The sequence below is a fragment of the Malurus melanocephalus genome, unplaced genomic scaffold, assembly GCF_030028575.1.
Source record: "Malurus melanocephalus ecotype Western Australia unplaced genomic scaffold, MMel_1.1 scaffold_116, whole genome shotgun sequence".
NCBI lineage: Eukaryota > Metazoa > Chordata > Aves > Passeriformes > Maluridae > Malurus > Malurus melanocephalus.
This window is the reverse complement of record NW_026623348.1, coordinates 390,468-414,596: the sequence shown is the minus strand read 5'-3', so window position 1 is coordinate 414,596 and position 24,129 is coordinate 390,468. Positions and strand designations below refer to the sequence as shown.

The window sequence follows — 24,129 nt, the reverse complement described above, 5'->3', positions numbered from 1 at the left end:
ATATAGTGCCTGTTTTAAGGGGCTTTTTACCTGAATACTAAAGGAAGGAAGTAGAAAATGATAAAGAGAAGGCAAATACACTTTCTTTCGTTTAGCTGGAGGATTGYTTAACAGGGGCTTTCATGGCCTGGCCTTGGTGAGGCTCCTGTTTTAGGATAAAACGGGCAGCTGTGCTTCCTACCACTCTGCATGTTTATTAATTGTGCAGCTTACTCTCTGCAGCTTCCTTAGCAGGAAAGCATTTCCAGCTGCTGGAAAGCTGACAGTAGTCATCTTGGATGAAAATGCAGCCTGTCCATTTCTGCAGCTTTYACTGGGGGCAGCTGGGAGGAGGATTCTGATCAGGTAACACAGGGAAGCTTCACCCTGCCCAGTAACCAGCTGGTCCACAGTAAGGCAGCCTTACACTGCATCAGGAGCCTCTCAAGACTCTTGGACTTGTAGTTGTTGCAATGGGGCAGCAAAAAATATCCTTTATCTTTGCTGATTAGGGTTTAGAACAGCCAGGAATCTGAAACATTGAGGGAGGAAACACAAATCCTCTAACAGTCATTTCTTTTGTCATTTGTCATTCTTTTCATACAGGTGTGGAGACTGACTGGCTACAATTTAATTCATTCATTTAAAAATGAACATGCTAAGCAATCCCTCTTCAGAAATATTGGTGCTGGTGTCACCCAGATTGAGACTGTGCAAGGCAATCGTATCTTCTCCTGTGGAGCAGACGGGACACTGAAAATGAGGGTTCTTCCCAATGCTTTCAATGTACCTTCAGGCATTTTTGACATTCTGTAGCGTTCTGTGAGCTAATCCTGGTTTCTATAATGTCCCTTTAAGTAGCTAAAAACACAGTGATCTGCACTGTGGAAAGAAAACATTGTGTTTCCTTTCAAAGCAGTTACTGCAGCATTAAGTATTATGGGGAGAAAACCAATGCTTTTACTACAGGTATATTTTGAATAGGCCTATAAGGATCACTGGGGTGGAAATGCATGTACTGGATGGTAAAAGCAAGGAATTGAACCCAGTATTGTTGGTCATGGGGGGTTATTGCTCAGTAACCCACAAACTGCATTTGGTAGTGTTGTAAAGATTCTGACAGTTGTCAGTCACYTAACAAGCACTGTGGCTCTACAGGTCAGTAAGCATTTCTGACGTGATTCTGATTACTTTTATTCCAGTTTTTCCCACTAAATGAAGCATGTATACAACTTCTCATTGTAAAATAGTTTAGTTTTAATTAAGGGTACTCAGTGTATTTGATTTCCGCAGAAAGTGTAATGGATGCAAACGCCGTGGAACATGTGCAATCAAGGACGTACTGTGAGAGATGTATCATTTTATGCTGAGATTTTTATCCCAGTTAGTATTATTGCACAGTTGATACTGTAATCTTGCACATCAACACAATGGGTTTTAATTTGCACACTACTTTCCTTTCTTTCTGAGCTATGTTTTCTATTTGACACCTGCCTTTACTTTAGGAATGTATTGTAARCACTAAATGTTTGTAGTGAAGACATCCATCTTTCTAGTCAGCTTTTAGTTTTGAAAATCATTTGCCCAGAAAATACTTCATTAAATGAAGCTGTTAAGAGAATACCAATGGAACATATAATGCCACATTTCAGATGAATGTCAGGCTTTATGTGGCCAGCTAGTAAATAGTGGATAAAACTGGTAATTAAACTATTACCAGAGTATATTGTATAAACTATGCAGAGTTCAATATTGTTTGCTTGTAATATAACTAGCTACTGTTGTCAGATGTATTTTTCTGTTGTAAACAAAAAACGTGTTCTTCAAGGACTGGAATGGATGTCTGTGTATTTAAATGTTAACAAACTGTCTTACTCCTCCAATGAAAATTTTGATGTCTGTGCTGTATTGTAAGATATACTAGAATAAAAAGCACCTTTCTCCAAAGGTGATTTTAAATTGCAGCCTGTGAAGTAGGAGAAGTATGAAAAGAAGAAAGAGTAAATGTCACTGTTTAGTTTTCCCTTTGTAAGTTAAATAAATTACTTTTATTTCATGGAACAGCCAATTCTGAACTCTTCCTTATATTTAAGCAGATTTATCTAAATCTCAAGTAGATTGACTGGATACTTCCTGACCTCAGACTGTGCTGAAATAAAAAAGATTAGTTGTTTACATTATTGTCAGCTGTTCTAGAAAAGTACAAGGTTAACAGAATTCAGTTCCACAGCTGCAAGAAGCAGAGAAAAGAGGCAGAATTTCCTGGCCTTTCTTCTCCAAGAGGTTGATCCAAGTGCTTCAACAATGTAAGGCAGAAGTTTTCCCTGTTCTAGAAACAGTTACATCTGACTTGAACTGTGTTTGCTCAAGTATATTGCTGACTTTGGGGGCATTTTAGCTGAAAAAGTTTACTTTATTAGAACACAATTCARTTTTTAAAACAATCAAACAAACATGAAAAAAACTACCAACCAAAAACCCCGCACTCCCCACAAAAGTCAAAAGCAGCCCACAGAATTGTAGCTCTGGAGTGTGAAGTGTCACACTCTTTATACAGGTATAGAAGTGTTAGTGTGTAAGTTTTGATGTATATACTAGTGGAAATTGTTAATTATGATTCTTTGCTCCCTTCTGCATCTCTCTCCTTAGCATTGAAGGCTTTAGTGGTAACAGCAAGTATCCTGAGAAGAGCCCAGCCAGCCCTGGATTACACACTGGAGCTTAGCTGCAGCAGAGGAATTCTTCCAGCACATTTGCTAGACAAGGTTTTGCAGGCACACATAGGTATTAAACAGCTCAGTGCAGTTCAGGATTCAAATAACACTTTGCTTCTAAATATTTGGGTGCGATCCATGAACTTTAGCAATATGCACAGGCAGCTTGGAAATTCAGATAGGGGTTTTCTAAAAGCATGATTTTGAATCTAGGTACATAAAACAAGGGTAGAGATTTTTGTTCCAATGTTAAATTCAGAAATCTGAAATACCAGAACAAAATTAAAATCAGAAAGTTACCATGATTTCTCACCTGTAGATCTCAAAAATTTGAATATGAATGGACAGTCTCTGACTTAAGTGAAAGTGACAAAGGTATTTGTACACAAAAGTTATTTAGATGTTTGTTAGACCATCAGTGACTAGAAGATGATTCCAGAGATGATTGTAAATGAAATGTACAAAAAAATCTCTGCTGAACAAATGACCATGGAATAATTAATGTACATTACATACAGTTATCAGCTGAATAACAGGGGAAAACCAAGACCAAGTTGGTTGTGTGCCAGCAATAATAGTGATTTTTTTAAGAAGAGGAGGGGGGCCTGTGTAGCTGAAGTGTATTTATACAAAGGCACCTGATCTCCCTTTTTTACACACAAACCACCATCAGCGAAAATTACATCAAGTGAAGAGACCCCCATGTGTAAGTCATAGAGCTTTAAACAGACCCTTGAGTCAAAGATGGCATGTGAAAATATTCATCTGCCAAAATGTACAGGGTATACCATCAAGCTCCCATTCTCCCATGTGTACAAATTCTTGTCTCGCAGACTGTACGAAAGCATAGCAAGAACAGACTGCGAAGAACGTAACTCAAACCTTGCATCAATCGGCTTCCCTTTCAGCAAATCAAAAGCAAAACTTACTGTCATGTCCTTAGTGTCAGTGACATACAGAATGCCACAAGCWATGAATGCATTACCAGCCTTGGACTTAGGATAGGTGGTGTTGATGTGCCGAAGGACTGAAAACGTTTCCTCATCAACGTGTGCTACCATTATATTCTCGTCAGTGCTTGAGGCRTAAATGATCCAAAGACCCTTCTCGTCCACCGCGATGTTGAAATACGTCTTGGAGTTAGAGAAGAGGTAGTTCCGGCCATGGTGTAAGGCATTGTTGATGAGCAGGGTGCCCAGAGAGGCTTTATCGAGCCCGAGTCTGAAATGAGATACAGCAAGGACTCAACACGGGTGGTCAAAGCYCATTGCCACACACACGGTGTGGGTAAATCACTGATAAATGTGGTGTTGAAAATACTTGTTCAAGGACTATTCTGATGTCTTTTAAGATCAAGATCTCAAAGAACCTTCCAAAACACCAGRAGAAAATTCCAAAGTGATAACCAATCTGAAAGGTGCACAAGAGCATGGACTTGGCTTTGGTAGGTTTCATTTTATTTAGTCTATGAGCTTTATTATCACTAGGATGAAAGAAGCAACTAAAAGGAATGGGTATGAAAAAGAASTGGGTACCAGGTGAAGATCGAAACTTGGGAATGGAATCTGTACAAAAGTTTGGTTTTGACTAGGTGGGAACTAAAGGGAAAAAATGTGATTGACCAAAGCAGCATGAATTCTGGGCAGGTTCACCCAGTCTTAAGAGTTCCTCTTCTGAAAACAGTTCAGATAAYGCAGAGATTTTCTCAAGTAGACATCAAAGGAATAAAAATTCCACTTTTGCAGAGCCAAAATTGTGACCTTATGCTGGCCTCAATGGGACAGCCTGAACACTTCCATCTYTGATGTATAAAATTGTTTTTATTCCTTGAAATTCCTTAATAGGTTGATAATCTGAGGGCAGGAGCAGCGAGCAGCTAAATCGTGTTCATCTCCTGGTTTGGGAGGGTAATCAGCTCCTCTCGAGATACAACTGCAGTCAGAATTTAATCACCCAATAAGACAATGCTTCAGCAAAGGCAGGGAGAGCGTGGCTCTATCTTTTTAAATAATGCCCTCTGCAAAGCAGCCTGTTTCAGTGTCTGACTCCATTCTTCAAATAGAGGAAGGAAAAATGCTACTCAATACAGAAGTCTGCTACACTTACAAGTAATTTTTCTGAAGAGACAGGCTTAATCATAGGAACATTTCAGATCCAGGAACATACTATGCTGGAAGAAKAATTTTTCTTTTTAAGTGGCATTGATAGTTTATATTGGAAAAATCATCCTTAATCAGGAATAACCAGCTYAGATTATTCCCCTCAGCTTCTGTACAACCCACATCTGCAGCAACTCCATATTCCAGCAGCATGTATGTGTAATAAAAAAAATRGTTAAAGAGTGGAGAAGATTTGAGGACTATGTGTGTCAACACTGTTAATCTATTAATTGCTTCACATCTGTAAATAACCTCATGCAAGGGGTATAAGGACAGCCCTTAACAGGACTAGCTGCTCAGAAATGCAGATTTTCTTCAGGATTCTTTTCTATAAAGAGCTAACAAGATAGAAAGCATCTCAAGATTTATTAGAAATGCACGAATTCTGCAACACCCTGTCTTTTCCTGTTTTATGTGAAAAACCTGAAGGGAGTAAAAAAGTGAGGTTTAATTCCCAGGTTGTCTTGGGCTCTCCCAGACAACTACAGCCAGCCTCCCCTGGAACTCCAAATGGTTTCAAAATACTTTAATCTTCTGACATCTGGGGTAAATGACAAGATATAGTATAATTGTTTCACCAACTACCAGAACTCAAGCTACAAACACTTTTCTGATCACTAATATCAACGAAGTCAATAAAAAAAAAATGGAGATAGTAAAGCATGTTATGAAACATTTCTCAGCACATTTCTCAGCAGCTCCTTGAGAGGATTTGAAAATTCCACAAATAGTTTGTGTTCATCTGTACTTGAAGGCTTTTTCCAATCAACAGTATCCAAGCTAAGGTGAGGAACCTCTGCCCTATCACTGTGCATTGCTTAGGCAGTGATGGTCTTTTACAGACCACCAGAGAAAAAGCCTAAAGGTATTTAAAGGAGGCTGCCAAAAAGTGAGCTTGTGCTTGGCAGCATAAATATTATAGAATCCTTGCAGCTTGCTGACATTCCTTGGCATCCACATGAATATAGGAAGGCACTCACACCTGCTTAGGAACAGACATCAAAGTATAGTAAATGTTCTTGGCTCAGACATCAGAGTCATGTAAGAACTTGAAAGCACACACAATCTTTCACTTGACCTTGGACTGTCTTTGGCTCTTCCCACAAGGTGAGATTTTGGGGTTGATTTGTATTGTCTGTCTGTCCCCAGTGGAAACTGAAATGAGATGAGATTCCCACTTCCGGTTCAGGGAGATATATCGGGAAAGTAAGCAGAAAATTCTTATTATGAAGAAATCAAACCCTGGAGCCACTCCTCCCCAGGGAAATGTGCAGTTCTCTGGGTCACCCTGTCCCCAGMAGGTGCCTCAGTCCATCCCCCTGTGCCAGCCAGAGCAGAGCACAGCAAGGACTCTGTAAAGCCACCTTTCACGAGTGGGCCACAGTCACAAAACCACCCAGCCGTGCTTCCCACACTGCAGCTCAACCTCTACTGACTCAGATGCAGGTAGATGCACAGCTTATTCTTCTAAATCTAATCCTTTTTTATGATACCCAAAATTCCTTAATCACAGGAAAGAAATGAGAATGGATTAAGAACACAGCAAACAACCCAAGTTGAAGCATGCTCACAGCAGCAGAACATGCTGGATCCCAGGACAGCCAAGAGGGAAATCTGTTGTCCTCTCTGCCCATGGCATCTCGTTCCTCCTGGCGCCCCTTTGCCCTGTGGGACCTGCACAGGTGAACCCTGAAATAGAGCTGGACAATGCCTCAGGAGCAGTCACAGCACAGAAGAGCTCCTGGGCACTGTCCCAATTTCCATCCTCCCAGACACAAATGGAGGCTGGTGGCTTGTATTGCACCTACAGATTGGAAAGAATTAGTTATTCTGTTCTGGAAAGTACACTGAACCATTCTTCCTATCTAAGTAGGACCAAAAAGAGACACAAAGTGCTACAAGGAGAATTGTCTGCTTTCCTGAGGTTCCCCTCTGGCACTCTAACCCATCGCCCCTCCTTCCACAACCCCTGGCTTGGGGCCAACTATCTTTGACTTACTTCAGAATGACATTGGTTCCTCCCTTCTGATAGTAGAGATGATTGTTTTGTATTGCATGACCACATCCGTAGAAAAATCCTGTGATGTTGATGATCCTGTAGCTGTCATTCAGCAAGGCATTGGAATTTTCATATTCCTTTATATAGTTTCCTAAACAAAGGGGAAAACATGCAAAAAAAAAAAAAAGATTCTCATTTGGTTCATCTATTTTTAAAATATCTATTGTAAAGTTCAATCTCCATTGAAAATCCACCTCAATCAACCATCTGACAGACAATTGTGTTTGCTTTTTCAATAGTGATTCAGTTTGCTGGAATGTGAAAAAAGTCCAGAGACATACAAGMAAAATTTATAGAGGAGATGATCAAGAGCCTGCTTCCCACACACCTAATGGGCCCTCATTCTGAACACAGTGGATGTGTATGCAGAAATATTTCCTTTTTCCACTTTGGTCCTGGACATTTTCCTGCTCTAAATGTACTTTTGCAGCATGTGACTCATTTTCATGCCTAGCAAAATGAAAAGGCAAAACTCCAAGCTATAATGTAGGGAAGTAAATCATAGGAAACAGAAACTGTTGAAAGAAAAGGAGAAAGAGCCATGAAAAATAGACATTTAAACTTGGATTTGTTTAAAAAAAAAAAACAAAACAAAAACATCAAGCTCTTTTCAAAATCTGATGTTGACTCTGAAAAGGTGCAAATATACTACAGATGCCTACAACCATATGTGTAGTCAAGTATTATACAGGTAATATGGAAAATATTCTGAAAAAATGTGGGTAAAAACTCATCACAGTTATGAATTTAGTTTGAAGGGATTAAGGAAGCAATGTCACAAAATTTTGATCATTGGCTACAACTAAAAATACCTGAAAAATGCATGGTGAGCCAAATCCTTTCATCACTTATGTTTGCAGGTTCCCGCATCCAMGTTCCAAACGTTTGCTGTACACTGACAAAGTGAACAGGACTTCCCACAGATGTTATGACACATTCTAGGGGGGGGAAAAGCACATGTCCATGATCTGTGACTCTAAGAGAGAAAGGAGCACTGAAGTCATGCTTTGTAGAAGATTACCAGGYTTTTTTGAAGGACCGGGGGTTCTCTCTTCAGTTTTTCCAGCCAGGGTATCATCATTTGGTACAGCACATGTCTCACCTGGAGTGGAGGCAGAAAGAGAAAAGTGACAGGTTTTACCCTGTTTGACATGATAGATGGGCACATCAGTGACTCCACTAAAACAAAGGGATGAAAACTGGGATTTTGCTTCACCTGGGAAAAAAATGCTTAGGTTTGTCTGGTCAAAAAATGAGATAAGACTTGCTCTCACTTCTGCCAAGGAAATGAAGTGTTCAGGCTGACAGACAACTTTGAGAAGTAACTAATTAAATCAGCAGATTTAGTCCCTAAACTGTGAATTTCTAGTAGCCACTTAGGAAGAGAGAGTCGCCCCTTTGAKGAGAWAACTTCAGACAGCTGAGGTAGCTGSCAAATGGCTGGATTAGCAGTAACAACAAAAGTRTTTTATTGGTTGCTAAACTGAAATGCTTCATGCCCAAACCCCCACACACGGGCAGAGAGGGGTTATAGAAATAAATAACAGCAATAAATCACTAACACACACACTGAGCACATGATGCATGCTGCTGACATTCATGCCCCTAAAGCAGGATGATGTATATGGGAAATGACACATTCTRTTGCTTACACACCTACAATGGTTCACATTAGAATCAAACACCTGGAAACATTTTTTCCCCATCCAGCAACTATTTAAGAAGCAATGGGTTGGATTTTCTCTYAGCATTCATTGTTAAAACAATGCCTGAATTAAATTATTTACGGACGCTTTTCTGTGAAGCCAGGTATCTCTTCTGCCCTTAAAACAATATGGCAGATTTCAGTTTGCTTAGAATGAATAAACACATGAACAGTTCTCAGCTCTTTGCTGAGTTTTTTTCTGATTTCATTGTAGCCTTATTTTCCATTCTTAATTTTCATTTCCAGCATTTCACACTGCTTAACACACATGCTGCAAATTTTTTAGACAAGCATTTTCATTGTTGCCTTCTAATATATTTCTTGGATTTACAGGTCTGTGATGAAGTTCAAGTGAGAAAGATAGTGAAAATAGGAAATAACCATAAAGTAATGCTGGAAGGGTATCATGACATTCAGGAAAGAAAGGACAGATTACACTGCATTGTTGTTTTCTCCTTTAGGTCCTATCCTCCCTTTGTTCATGCAGAAGAAAATTACTCCAAGATGGAGCCAGAACAAAGTGTATTTCTCCCATCCATTATCTCGGGTGTTTGCTGAGCTGACATTGATAGTTTGCAAGTGATCACAGTGTATCTCCAAGTAAGACACAAACAGTCCACCCAACAATGGTGAGCTGAATGCCTTCAGCTAGAATTTACCAATCCCTCAAGATCCCCATCCAGCTTCTGATTCCAACATATTGCCAGAATATTTCAARAAGAAAAATCCCTCAGCAGAAATTATAAATTGCAATGCACAAATTAATTTTCTTGGGCTGACTCTGATAGATGCAGTTGAGTGAAGGAGCAGTTCCCTGTACAGTAGTTTATCTAAGCTATAGGACAGTCAGGGGCCAGATCAATGTTTGTGGCAAAGCTGAGTGCACTATTTGCATTTGAGAATATCTGCAATACCTTCAGCTGCACGAATTAGAAAGCAATTAAAATTAAAAAGACAGTTTTCAATCAGACATCCTTATGGGAAATTTTCACTACTTTCTTTCCATCAGAAAACAAGATAAATATCCGACTGATTCCTATCATAAAATATTCTGGTTGAGAGCTAAAGGAGTTTACAAGTCATTAAAACTATTCATTTGGTCTGTTGGGGGAAGGTGGGGAGGATGGAGCAGAGATGGGGTTTTTTTTCAGAATTCTCTAACAGTACCATGGAGAAAAAATACACTTGAGCTTCCAACTAATTATTCTCTTCAGTTGAAGAAATGAAGTTTTAGTTGATGCAAAATTTAATTTGAAAAAGCCAGTCTTATATTCTTATGCAATAAATTAATTACAGTTGTAAATCAGCATATGTATTCTCTTTCCTTGAAAGAGAGATTAATATTTAGTTACATAAGCTGGATCATTCATTGAATTTTGGTAATAAGATCTCATGGTTTGCTGAGTCATAAAGCATAAAAGGTCATTGAGGAAGATCTCATCTTTGCAGTTATTTGAGTGTAACTCCCATTTTTACACTGTGATTTAAAATCCATCAGAAATCTACCACATAGCTTATCCCCCAAAGCAATTCAGCTGGCTTCAACACTTGAAAAGAGGCCACCTGAGCAAATGGCCCAATTATCTCATACAACAGTCCATGCATTTCTGAACTGCAAACAGGATGAGATTTCTGCTCCAGCTCTCTCCATTGTAAGGAGGCTCTCTGGGCTCTGACACTTCAATATCCAGAATCAGGGTGTTGTATTCACAAGTAAAATGAAAAATTCAGCATTTAAAAACCAAAAATTTCAACTGAGTTTCTCTTACTTTTTTAATTTATCCCATCTAACAGAAAACACCACTTGTAAATACTTTGCCTGAGCATTAGCAAAACACAATTAAAAGACTGATATTGCACTGWGGGTTACCTGCTGCTTTATTCAAATTATGTTTTAGCAAAACACCTAAGCACATGTTCAGCTTTAGGCCTGTGCAGTTTTACTGATGCCAACTAAGTTACACTCTTGCTTACTGTTTTGTGAGCCTTGAAGTAGTGGTTTAATCTTAAACCTGTTCATAACAGGGAAAAGAACCCAGGAAAGCACTGACCTGTGCATGTGCTGCTGTAGATGCTCTCCTCAAGCTGTGCTTTGGCTTTACCTTTACGTTTGCCTGGAGGCCCCGGGGGTCCCGGAGGTCCAGGGGGCCCAGGTGGTCCAGGCTCACCTTTTGCACCTGCATACAAATCACAGTGTCAGGACACAGCCCTGCCCAGGCAGCAGGGGACCTGCAGAGAACTGTACGTGTCCCAGGACATCCACACAACAGCCTCTCTCTGTAAAGGTTTCTGACAACASAAATACAGTGCAATAAACTCACTGAAATGCTGTTTGTGAGAAGGGGAACCACTCAGAACTTCATGGAGTAGGACATGAATGCATTTTATCTGTCTGGATTACAGATTACAGAGCTGCCTTTTACTTTCTGTATTTTGAGACCTCAGTTTCAGACGCTACACTGCTGTAATTTTACACAGCTTGTATTTGGCTGCTTCAYATAATCCTCATTCTCTAGCAGAAAAATAAAACTACACTGAAATTAAGAGCAGGAGGAGTTCAATGGTACAAAAGCATTTTGGAAAGGGTGAAATTCACATACACCTCAACCTAAAGGCCAAGCAGAAAAGTTTTTGTGAAGCCTTGCAAAGAGAGCAATCTCCTGGGCACAGCAATCCTCAGACTGCGCTATGTATCCAGACCTCATTTATCCAGGCTGGTCCTGCCCCTGCAGATCACATTCACTCCACAGAAGTGGTGCAAATCTCTACATGTCAAGTACACTGTCCAAGAGAACTCCCCAAAATCGCTTCTCCATACCTTCTAATATCACATCATTGTTTGCATCCCCCTTTTCTCCCTTGGCTCCTCTTGCACCTTTTCCTCCTGGCATACCATCCTTGCCAGGTAAACCCATTTCTCCTGGTTCTCCTTTCTGTCCTGGATCACCCTTTGGTCCTGGCACACCTGGAAATAAAAAGCACTTCAGTATCATGAACCCTGCTCAAGTATTAAGCACCAATTAATACATATTTTTACCACAAACCATATTCACTCTAGGTTGTTATTTTTACCTATATTTAGCTGGGTAGCTGTACTTCATTTGGATTTCAAAGCAGCATTGTAACCTATGAAGAGAAACTGTACCTATTTTTCCTCTTTTTCCATTTATTCCTGGCTCTCCCTTTTGTCCTGGGATGCCTGGGACTCCATCTGATCCATTGTAGCCAGGCAGTCCATCCCGTCCAGGAGGCCCTGCCCAAACCAAGCAGCACAGAAAGACCCACAGGTTAAGCAGCACAGAAAGAAAACAAATAACCATTTAKAATCTAGCCTTGCAACCACCTGAGTGAGAACTGAGACAGAATTAAATAAGAAAGGAGGAAAAGCTATGAKAGAGGTGGGAGGTGGGAGGGGATAATCAATAACCAATATGTTTTTTAAAMATGGTTTTAATGTTAAATTATAATATCCATTTCCTTGGGGGCTTAATATATAGACTCCTCTCTTCACCTTAATGCTGCTTAAACAATTTAGTTTTGATCAAATGTCCTGTTCCCTCTACAAGAAAATTAAAATGTCCAAAACCTCCCCCCTCCCAGAAGGGGCATGAGCTGACTTAAATACAAGCTTTATAAAGGCARGAAGTCATTCAACCCTCCCTTAATCTAATTAGCAAAGGAACACCATTTTGTGAAAGATAGATTTCTGTATTTCAATATTTTGTACCAGAAACTGTTTCAATTAGCCCAAAATGTTACTGCAGTTGTCCGAGTATCTTACCTGGGGGRCCTGGGGGGCCTATAAAAAGAGAGAAAAAAAAACACATGAAAGAAGAAATKGTGAGATTYGAAAACAAAGCAATTCAAACAAATYGAACTGATTAGCACTAGATCAGAATAGTAAAAAGGGAAGAAAACCTCTCAAATTTCAAAATGAACATTTATCTGTTTAACTGCTTTATACAACAAACAACTATCTGAGCATTAACAGTAACTCAGGACAGTATCCTTCAACACATTTACATATGTACACATTTGGCCATTTTCAAATTTCAATTAATAAAGGTTTGACAACAACGTCTGGTTTGACAAATCCCACTGTCGGGGTCTTTGGTGCCTTCACAAAGCCATGGGTGCAAGACACCTCACAATCATTACAGCTCCTTTATGCAAGTGTTCTCCAAAAACATGTTCTAGTAGAAGAATAATAGCTTTACAATACTGATGAATGCCACAATTTGTGATTTATCATTTGTGATCCCCAATACACGTTAAAAAAAAAAGAAAGAAAGGAAAACCACTAGAATACAAAGGTGATAGTCGAAAATAAAGAACCAGATCAGCTCTGTGAACATTTTTATCCAGCCTAAGTACTGCCTTGTTTCAACCAAACTCTCTACAAGAGAAAAAACAGCAATTACTAGATTTTCCTAAAGATGACAATTTTCAGCATTAACTACAAAACATTATGAGTAAAGTGAAAACTATTCTAAAATACCRTTACAGGAATTATCATTTTTAATTCATACAGGCAGGATCATCGGTTAACATCTTTTTGCCAGTTTTCCAGTAAATGGCCACTTCTTCCACACTAAATTACATYCATTAGTGAATTCAATTACTTCCTCATCCCATAAACTGAGGCTCCTTGTACAAGCATAAGATGCATTAAAAGGTGCTTGAAAAGCAACAAATGTCACTGAGAGCAGAGAAAGCCACTCATTTAATGGTGTTAGGAAAGAAAAAGGTGCAGAAGGCACAAAGTGCAGAATTCACAAGTCTGAAGCCCAAAGAAGCAAATGGAGATTGTGGTACAGCCACTGCTGAAATCAGAACTGATCTACAGCTTCAGGAGTGTTTAACATCTGTGTGTACAGTGGTAATTCTCATTTCTGTTCAATCAGTTGAGGCAAATGACCCCTATTTCCATATGAAAATTCAAGCCAGACAGCAAGCGAGGCATTTTCTTTAACTCAWAAAAACTGTCATCTTTCCAATCTTCTCATTTCCAAGAGGAACTCAGCTTGTTCTGTGAGCGACCTCAAAGCTGCACCACAGCTCTTCAATTGGCTGCTCCCTGCCACTCCTCACCAAACCCCATAAAACCTTTTATACTTCTCTTGTCCCTCAGCAGCTCCAGATCCCCACTGGTGACAAGTGAGACATCCTGCATCCATGGAGCAATGCAGCTGAGGAAAGCAAGCTGTTCACAAAGTCCTGCTGCAGTTGTAAYGATGGGAACAAGCATTTACACCCTGCATGTCCCTCCCACGTGGGGCCTGAAGTGTGACATACACAAAAACACCATGACTAAATATCAACTAGTATCTTAAACATGCAAGTCTGAAAGAGTTGTTTATGAAAATTGCATGAAAATGAAATGGCTCCAAGTAGAGCTCCATGCTTCTGAAATTCCAGCATTTCCATTAAGAGGGTACAGATAAGTCCCAAAGTGGCACCTATTCATATTGATTTTTAACTCTGATAAATGGCATAGTTTTTGGACACAGTTATTGACCTCATGTTCTTTGAAAACATCATGTTTCTGTGTTCCTGGACGTGATGTAAATGCAGTGTTTAAGGCCACAAACATACCTGTCAAGCATATCCCTTTCGTGCTGTTACACAAATCCACCATCACTCGGACCTAATATTGCAAAGAAAGTAAAGTTGAAAACAATGTATTACGTGAAAGGATTTGGTTCACTTTACCTATAGAAATAATTCCAAAAACAAAGATACAACTGGCCCTCTGTGYTTGTTAGAATAAGCTATTTAGAATTACTTTAACACTGTGACATCATTCATCACTTCATGCATTCTTTCTCTCACAGGAATCTGTTCGACAGACCTCAATATGAATAAAATATTGAGCAGAAAACTCCATCCATCACCTAGTCATTAAATTTCACACATTACTGTAACACATGTGGTTGTCCATGCATGGGCTCTATCAGTGGAAGGTATTAAAATCCAACATCAGCCAGTAAAACTTACATTCAATTTTATTTTATACTTCCATTAAGTGATGGAAACTTTTCTAATGTAGCATATCCAGGGAGAAAGATGGCCTAAGTTCCAAGGAGGCAATTTCTTATGTTTGAATAACCAAGATCTGCAAATTTGAAATGGACCTTCATCCACTCAAATTTATTCAAGCAAAAAGACAAGACTTTACCAAACCAAGCTGGAAGACAAAAATCTTCTAATCTAGAGTAGACTAAAATGTATCWACAGAGGAGTGGTCTTTACAAAAGACACAATTCTTGGCTGGGCAAACATTCTATTCCATGTCCTGCATAATGACAGTCAACTCTAAAATATTTTGCAACTYATCAAAACAAACAGCAGAAATAAAAATATTACGACCATGAACTCTGGAAGTCCCTCAACTCTCTATGGGAAAGTCTAATGTTTACAGCCACAAAATAAATGGTCACYATTTCAGGGCTGTACAGTGACGATTTATGAGCCATTTACTCAGAGTTGTATTCACCTTTGAACAATTACTCTATTTACAATTAATGGAATGCACTAATCCCAAAAGACAGAACAAACAAGCACAAGGCAATCTGAAAGGCAGACTGGAGTTTAATCCTGCAAGGTTATTTGCTGCTGTCAATCATTATTTTTTAAATTAATGCATCATTACTTTCAGCTGCCAAAATTARCAGCCTCAAATAGAGAACAATTAGTTTGATGGCAAGTGTTCTTTTGCTGCAAAACCAAACCATATTTGACAATGAGTTCCTGTTCTGTCTGATACATACTGAGAATGTATTGATTCCAAACTCAAACTGTACCAGAACAGCTCTTACACTGAAAATTTTAGACTCAATTTAAATTAGCTGGGAAGTGTTAATGGGTTTTGAATATCAGAATATGCTTGTTCTCTTCCCCCTCAAACTCCTCAAAAACACTTGGCTCCCACCCTAAATTTGTAAAACACACATTGTCCACATGTGCTCTAATTCTAACTGCATTTCAAGTTAATRGTTCTGCCGAGGTTGTTGAAGTGATTGCAACTTGGTTTGGGGCCCTCCAATTATCTCAGCAGCACTAATTTTATCAATCAATGCAACTCAGGTGACAATTAAATAACATGGCACTGAAGAAGTACAAATAGCCTGTGGCAGAACCTACAGCTCAGCTATGAAAGATGAGCAGACCATTCAGAGCCAGCAGCATCACTAAAAAAAAAAAGCTACAGATAAAAAACACCTTATTTAAATGCTAAAAGCTTGGTTTTCTCATGGAGAAATGGTGGTAAAACTATGAAACAACTACTCAGATAGTTGGTAGCCACCATAAGCCACCAYTTCTTGCACTTAAACCATACTTTGAACCTTCCTGGCCTGTTACCCTCCCATCAGTCTTTCTACAGCAGCAGATTTGCCAATTTCCTTTTTACTCTCTTACCAAAAAAATACATGTATACATAAACACATAAACAACAGGCCCTGAACAAAAAATATAYTCATGTTATCAAAGCCAACATATGATTTTTGATGCCTATGGTTATTTCAAAGATTCATAAACACTGTCCCACAACAGTGGGACACTGGTCCCTGCAGTGCCAGCTCCACAAAAGCCTCCCCTGGCAGAGGGAACCTGCTCAGGCCAAACCTCCACTCAGGGCACACATCCAGCAAGGCTGGAGTGTCATTCCAAAGCCCACCAACTCTAAGGAACCTTGTCTCACACTACAAAAGTAGCCAAGTCTTCAAATTACGTTAGTGGGAGTTAAATTCACAATACAGAAATGCAGGAGTGGGAGGAGGGGGTGCTTGAATATTTTCTAAGGGCTTTTTCCCCTTGAGCGAGTCATTCTGCACACAGTTGCACACTCTTCTGAGCAGCAGCCAGAATTCAAAATGTTTGATGGGAGTTTTGTAAGGACAAAAAAGCATCAAACCCTCCGAACAATTCCCTGCAGGATACATAAATTTAAAGGAAGCTTATCACCCAGAGCAGCAACCCCAGTGGACATTTAGAGGCACAAGTGCACAGTCTGGCCACACGCTGTTAAAATCCACACCATGTGCTCAGGGCTCTTGGGAGAGGGCAGTAAAGTTCCTGTAATCCAAACTCATGGACAGCAGAGCAGCACATTCAATGGCCACTGTCAAAATTATTCTGACACCCAACTGCAGCTAATTCCAGTCTGAGCACCCAGCAGYAAATGGCATTGACAGTGGTCAAGCCCTGTCAGGATCAATCATTTCTCCAATAATTTCATTTTGTGGATCCCTTGGACTCAAAGAAGCTGTTCATGTCAGATAGTGCAAAACAAAGTGCAGCTGCCAAACTCAGGGATGACTTCGTTAAAGAAGTTATYTAAAAGACAGTTTTGAGTACAAAACCATGAGATTTTACAGATTTTTACTTTTTGCAGAAGTCTTGTACTGCAATTCTAAGACCAAAGCCCAAGGACTTAAAGGGCCTAGCTAAAAAAACAAATATTCCAAACAAAGTCATTATCAAAACTCTATGCTTTGAACACCTGCGCTCAACCATCTCAYTAGCCTTAAAATTAATGGAGGTGTTATCACTGTAAAATGAAGATTGAAATAGGTTATTTTAAAAAATATCATCAGAACTTCACTGAAGAGGTATTTTCTGTAAGTAATTTCTAAAACCAGCTGTATTAATATATAAGTAAGAGCCTAAGTTACATTTTCCTGCTTTTTGTGAGCCCAGACCCGCAATCCTTGCTAGGACAATTTCCACTAAGGTTACCTCAACAGTAATATTTTTCTTGCCTTTCTTCTAGCTCAAAACTTAAAAGCTTTTCAACCTATTCAAATTTTTTCAACTATACAACYTGTGTAATTTTTCAACTACCTGACATAGTTCCTACTGAGCAAGATCCTCTTTTCACTGATGTGGAAAAAACTATGCAGTTTTGCCAGAAAAAGGACATACAGTTCTGATCCATCAAGTATCATCTTAATAAGAGTTAAATTTAAAAGGGCATKATCAATTTCAAAGAGATGTTAGCTAAAGTGATTGCCAGTGCCTTATGCTGAGATACTGAACAGCAGAAAACACACGGGGGTTGTTAGTGGTGTTAAAAACAGGAAACCTTGGGAACTGGAAGGCTTGTTATTGCAACGAAATTTTGGGAGTTTCACCAAATCCACAACTTCGCTCCTTTTTGTTTGTGCAACTCTCGTTCCTGAAGTTTGACGCTGAGGTTTAAGGGTGAAGTTTAATGCCAGAGCCGTGCGGTGCAGCAGCTCTGACAGGCAGCGCTCACCGAGCGGGCAATGGGCACAGCCCGGTGCTGTGCGCTCCCGGTGAGGCGGCCGGGCGGGACCGGCACACGGAGAGCCCACCCCCGGGACAAGCCCCGGCTCCTCCGCCCCTGCCCGAGCGCGGCCGTACCGGCACCATGGAGTAGGTCAGCATCATCAGCATCTCGTCGCTGTCGGCCCGGACGGTGCCGCGGGCTCGCTCCCCTCGGCGGCTGCGCTTGGTGCGGGCGGCGGGCGCGGGCCCGGGCCCGGGCAGGCCCCTCACGGAGCCGTTCCCCGCCGCCTCCAGCTCCCGCAGCGCCGCGCCCAGCTCCCGCCACTGCGCCAGCAGGAACAGCGTGCCCGCCGCGCTGAGGGCCGACAGCAGCCCCACGGCGGCCAGCAGCGCCCGCCCGACCGCCGCCTCCATCGCCCGGAGCCCGCCGTGCCGCCCAGCTTTTATCGGAGAGGAGCGAGCACCGGGGCCGGGGAGGGCAGGGCAGGGCCGGGGGAGGGCAGGGCCCGGGGAGGGGAGGGCAGGGTTAGGGTTAGGATGGACAGGGCAGGGCGGGGCCGGGGAAGGCAGGGTAGGGCTGGGGGAGAGCAGGGCAGGGCACGGGGGTCATCGCCGACCCCTTCCACCCGGGCTGAGCACCGTCCCCCAAAGCCCGGCAGGACCGGGGAGCTGCTCTCGGTCACTGCCAGAGACACTCCTGGGACAGCCAGGAACCAGGCGTGCTTTCAAACGTGGATTTCCCCACGTGTTCAGCAGTGAGACTGCATAGATGGTGCCATCACACAGATCCGTGTCAGATCCTGCAGCTCATRCCATCACTTAGCTCTCCTAAGGATATCATATGTCCTTCACTAATAACAATTAACCTGTTGCTTTAAATGTTCAAACACAGACTTTTCCCAAATTGCTCCTGCTAAACCTTCTGTGACATGGGATATCTTTAATAAAACAAATTTTGTTAGCAGGTAATTCRTAGCCAAGATAAGAAAATGAAATATCCAGAATTTCACTGTTATGGAATAATATAGCAGAATCTGACCAAATACCAAGACTTCATKAAGAATGTGGAAGCTATTGAACTCAGAACTCTTTTCAAAAAAGTTATTTTTAAAGCTGACATTTCAAATCAAAGCCCTACACTTTCTTACATTGACTCTACTTCAAATCGACCTCAAGAAATTCCCAGCTTTCAAATGTCAATTTTCCTACAAGAGAGGGCTTTGATCCTYTGTCAAAGTGACAGTTCTCTGCAACCGCTCACGTACATTTTGTGTCTGTTCTAACTATGCTATTGACCTGTAATTCATACTAATACCACAGTGTATTGGTGGATGAACTATTAGGTCAAACCAAATTTGAACTTAATACACTTGCTTTTGCAGAAGTGCGTATTTGAGTTTTGCTTATGGAATTAATTTTGTAAAAGAGAAAGTGGAGAAGGAAATAAGACCTTGCATAGWAATCCCCAGAAGACAGTATATCTTAAAAGGTTTAGCTTATAATGCACAGATATAACAAAATGAGTAAGAATTTATCACACCAAAACTTTCTTTCCAGAACAAATAGAACTGCACCCCAGAGACCTTACAGCATAACAAACAGCAATTCTTCATCTTTATTGTCCATTTCAGAGAGTAATGATTGAGTAAAAAAAAAAAAACAGTATAATAAATTATGAGCTACAATTTGGAGAATAACAAAAGCAATACAACATTCTTGCTTCTCCATCTGCCTAATCTTGCAAGATTTTCTTTGCATTCAAATCAAAAAGTAATTGAACACTGCTCATTAAAAAAAAATGGCCATTGAGCACTATAGATATCTTGTCCAAGGCTGCAGCCCAGAACCTGCTTGGATGGCAGAGCAGCAGGATGCTTTGCCAGGCTCCTGCCTGTACCACAGTTAACGTGGCAGAGTGAGCACTTGGCTTGCTGGGACACACTGCTGCACCTCTGGCAAGAAACTTCCCAGGTTTTGGAAGCTGGGAATCAGTTGGCAGCAGGATTTTGTGACAAAGAGGTTCCCAAGACTGCACTGAAAGTTCTGTTGGCTACCCCAGGGGCAGGATGTGGGCATTCCTGTCCCTGTTTCTACTGAGTGTTCCCCCATCCAATACAAACAGCAGCTCATTCCAATGTTCCATCTCATCCTCTGCTRCCATTCCCGTGTCTCCTTCTGCATCTCCCGTCCCTGTGTGACACAGCTGAGATTTTGGTTCATCCATACAGCTGCAATGCACTCCATGCTCGATGCCTCTGTTCTTTCTCCATGATGGTCCCAATGGCAGACTGGTGATTGATAAAGCAGGATGGAGACTTGGGAATGATGCTGGTAAATTCTAGAAACCTTACTCTTATTTTCTTGCCAAAAAGACAGAAAAATGTGCTCAGTAGCAATTTAAACCCACATGAGAAAACTGTTATTCCCTCTAGCCATCATTTTCTCAGTTCGGTAGAATGCCAGCAAGCAGCACTTCAATAATTTCCTGGCATTTCAGAGTCTGTCTCTAAAGCACGTCCTAGCMCGACTGTGCCTCATAAACTGACAGGGCATGTGAAGGTCACGGAAATCTGTCCAGGTAATACTGGGACTAGAAAAAAACTATCGATGTGCAAACGGTAAATGCAACACCATGTTCTACACTTTTTAGAATTCCAGCTTTGCAAAGTTGAAGTAAATTTTTAGGAAATAAAAGATAGCTGTACCACAAGAGGTATTTTTGTATCCAAATTACTCACTATGTGTATATTAAAAAATACCACTTGATTATTCTCAAGCTGAGAATGTGTTAGATGGTGTCACACTTAACTAATGCTCCTACTGATGTTTCACTTTGTAGAAGTTGTTATTACTGAAATGTCATCTATTTTGACAGCTGTCCCAGTGATAAAGCACGATGGAGATTGGAACATTGTTTTCACTCTGGTAACTCATGCTGGAAGATGGACAAAATTACTGAGGATTATGAGACAGTTAAACAAATTGCCTCTGATCACACCATGAAAAGATTAGACAGATTATGGTCTCTATGAATGCTAGTAGAAAGAAGGTAATCTCTTTTCCTGAACTAGTTAAAGAGAAAAAAARATCTTTTAAAGCTTTCATAACCTCCCATGATAAATGACATTATATTGAATCTCCCTTCTTCTTGAGAAATATGACAAATTTAACACGTTCATTTTACAATTCCAGAGCTACTATATTCTCCAAACCTACAAAGTAGAGCTGCTCCATCCAAATCACAGATGCACTTTAGTTTGGCACTGAAATCAACATTGTTTCGATAGCAAAGGCTTCGTTTTAAARTACTAAAAGGCTTCTGACTACGTGCAAAAAGAGAGGCTTGATTTTGAAATTCATATTAGGTCCTAACATACTCATGTTCAGAAAAATTGGAGCACGTAGGTTTGAAATGTTTTTGCAGCAGTTGTAGGTCAGTCACAACAGCAGATTAGTGATTCAGGCCACACTGAGCCGTGTGATCAACCTCACCCCACAGAATTAATTCAGGCTTCTGTCAGGGACACACACCACAATGCTGCCACCCACTCCATTTCTGCACACACATTCCACACAGATTATGGCATGGTGGATACTGGCTTGCTTCTCAAGGAAAAAAAACCTCGTTATTGGAAAAAGATAAAAACAAACAGAAAATACTATAATTCCCATGATCTTMTATCGGAGGAGGTGAGGAAAAGCTGCAATTAAAGTTTGTACTGCACTTTTCAGTGGCACCTGAAATAGGCACAGATACAAATCTCCTCAAAGACTCAGCAACAGACACCTTAAAATTGCTTCTGATTTCAGGAAATTCCTATTTACTACAGAGCTGCAAGAATAAACAAATTTATTCAGAGAAAAGTATATGCCAGATGTTACTTTGGAATATCCGGCCTTAAGATAAATCAYAAATTAAGACTCAGTGAAAAACTGTTTCCTACTAGGTAAGCCAAGCTGGTATTTAAAGTTCAAAATAAAACCCACAAATATCTGTGAGTRGTGCAGCACAAAGAGTCCTATTCAATGGCATCAGCAGAATGTCTCATTGTCTTTGAATGARCACTCAATAAATTGGAGGAAGATGCCTTAGAGATGCATCATCAGGGCACTGGCAGCTAAAGACTATTTTCCCAGAAAACTACTCAGAATTCCTCCAACACACATTAGGTAAAAAAATCAAATCTGCACCATAGACAAAGATGACTTAAGGAGCAAAGAAAAAGAACAATTCAGACACCACAGCTACAACCAGCCATTCATAATCTGAACTATGGGAATAAAGGCAACTGATAAAAAGACATGACAAATATTAAGTGGCTTAAAAGTTCTTTCACATCTATGTACCACCACTGAAATCYGAAAATGAGGAGAAGAGCTGGAGAAATCCAGATACCTGCCCTTGAAAAGCAGTCCCTGCTTTTTGCAGAGGATCCTGCAGTTCAGTGAGAAACGAAAAGAAGAAGAGAACACTCCTCAACTACCATGAAACACAGGCAGGAAATAAATACCAAATATTCAGTATCAAACAAATCATCAAACTTAAATTATTTCCATATTGAGATACAAAACAACAAAGAACATGTTTTGGTAAAGATATTCCAAAAACAGAAAAAAAATTTGGAGTTTTTATGTTCTGGAAACTCTTACGCCATCCATTTTTAAGAAGGAGAAAGTGTGGATGTCTCTGTGGCCCAGGTATAACAGACCGGAAGAAATAAAATAATGTTATATAAAGTAGAGCAGAATTAAGATTGCCCCTCTGCTTCAAATATTTCTCTCCACATCATATTTTGCATTCCTGGCATCCATCCCCTCACAGCCACCATTGCACAGAGCTTTCATCAGCTCCTTGCTAGAATCCACTCTCTGTAGATCTCAGTAATTTTCAATCAGGAATCATGGAATACAAGCAATATTCCAGCTTTTTCCTCCTCAACTTCTTGCCATTCATATTTACCGTTGTGATTCACAGAGGATTAAACATAGTTTTGCCTATTTGATATATAACTATACGCACCATAAATATACATTGCAAGATTGTTTATAAAGCCAAGAGAAAGAAATAGCACTGTTTAATGTGTCATACAGAAGAAATRTCAAATAATGGATTTACTGCCAGTATCTTTGACTTTCAGAAAACTGAACACAATCATAGCCACAAACACAGCAGAGAAAGAAATGCACCAACGGCACTGGGATAATTTATAAATGGAGAAATGACAGTGTGATCTCAGAACAGACACAAAACAACTGCTGGGTGTATTAAGAAGATTTTTACAGGCACTGTATGACAACTCATACCATAACCACAGAACATTTTCTTAGAGGTGCTGAGAGCAAAACCTGTTGCAATTTTGCAGAAATAGAGAGGTAACAAAGAAAATTAAGCAGCAAAACCATGCTTTAGAATGACATTTAAAACAACTAYATTAAAGCAATGAAAACCAATCTGCCATTTTCATCTTTAAAATCTAACAATAAAATGGATTTGGATCTTCTTCAGTTAGAAGAGTTATGGTTTCCGTCAGTAACCAAATAATTATCATCTACCCACACAAAACAGGATAAAAACAACATACACTGGGTTAACTAAAGGGGAACCTTTAACAAGCTCATCCAGGAAATTACTGCTTTTTCCTCTACCACTAACAAAGCAAGACCAGAAGACGGGTTTAGACCTGTGAGTCTGGAGTTAAGGAAAATTAATCATATTCAGAGAAGTATTACTATTCAGGGAAAGACTGATACTAAAACAAACCATATTCAGACACATTTCCTAAAAGACTCTCTCTATTCCAGTGATTTTATCTCTTCTCAAGTCATAACATAACAGAAATAGGAACCAAGGCAAGAAACAGAAGATAATATATGTAAGACTCTTATTATTAGCTTAGACTTTATGTAGGGTTTTCTAAATATAAATTATGTAGAAGYACAGTTTTCAGAAAAGCTGAACATACAATAATAGAAAGTACAGACATAAAACCATATCTTGAATATTTTGCCCTATTTAGGGAGGAAATGTGGAAGGCACTGGGGTCTTTCCAGGTGAGAGAAGGGGCACATTCCCTCTCCCCAAGCACCCTCATTTCAGAGCTGTGTTTGCCTTCATTTTCAGAGCAGAAAATCTGCAAGTCTGTGCAGATCTGGAAATGGCACATGGCTGTGACACAACATTCAGCTTGTTCTAGGAATCCAGGATGGAGGGGGCACTCTGGCAGAATATTCAGTTCCTKTGCAGGCATTGTTGCTGCAGCC

The 24,129-nt window shown here is 40.2% G+C and overlaps 2 protein-coding genes across 4 annotated transcripts in view; one reads left to right on the top strand and one right to left on the bottom strand.

The window, feature by feature from the left end:
• Positions 1-2,301, top strand: part of DMXL2 (Dmx like 2) — a 44,968-nt gene extending 42,667 nt beyond the window's left edge. For 2 of the 3 annotated variants that reach the window (XM_057369877.1, XM_057369876.1), the window contains one exon: positions 586-2,301. In XM_057369877.1, coding sequence (XP_057225860.1) covers positions 586-795 — 210 coding nt within the window. In that variant the 3' untranslated portion in view covers positions 796-2,301. The remainder of the gene's footprint in view (positions 1-585) is intronic. The other variant, XM_057369875.1, reaches the window with a different exon arrangement.
• Positions 2,302-2,546: 245 nt separating this feature from the next.
• Positions 2,547-18,307, bottom strand: GLDN (gliomedin). Its single transcript, XM_057369878.1, has 10 exons — positions 18,004-18,307; positions 14,212-14,263; positions 12,398-12,415; positions 11,762-11,869; positions 11,435-11,581; positions 10,668-10,793; positions 7,933-8,013; positions 7,724-7,849; positions 6,852-7,002; positions 2,547-3,914 (listed from the first exon to the last, which is right to left on the bottom strand). Exons 1-10 carry the CDS (start codon positions 18,280-18,282, stop codon positions 3,455-3,457), a joined length of 1,548 nt encoding a protein of 515 aa, XP_057225861.1. The 5' UTR covers positions 18,283-18,307; the 3' UTR covers positions 2,547-3,454.
• Between the last annotated feature and the right edge of the window lie 5,822 nt (positions 18,308-24,129).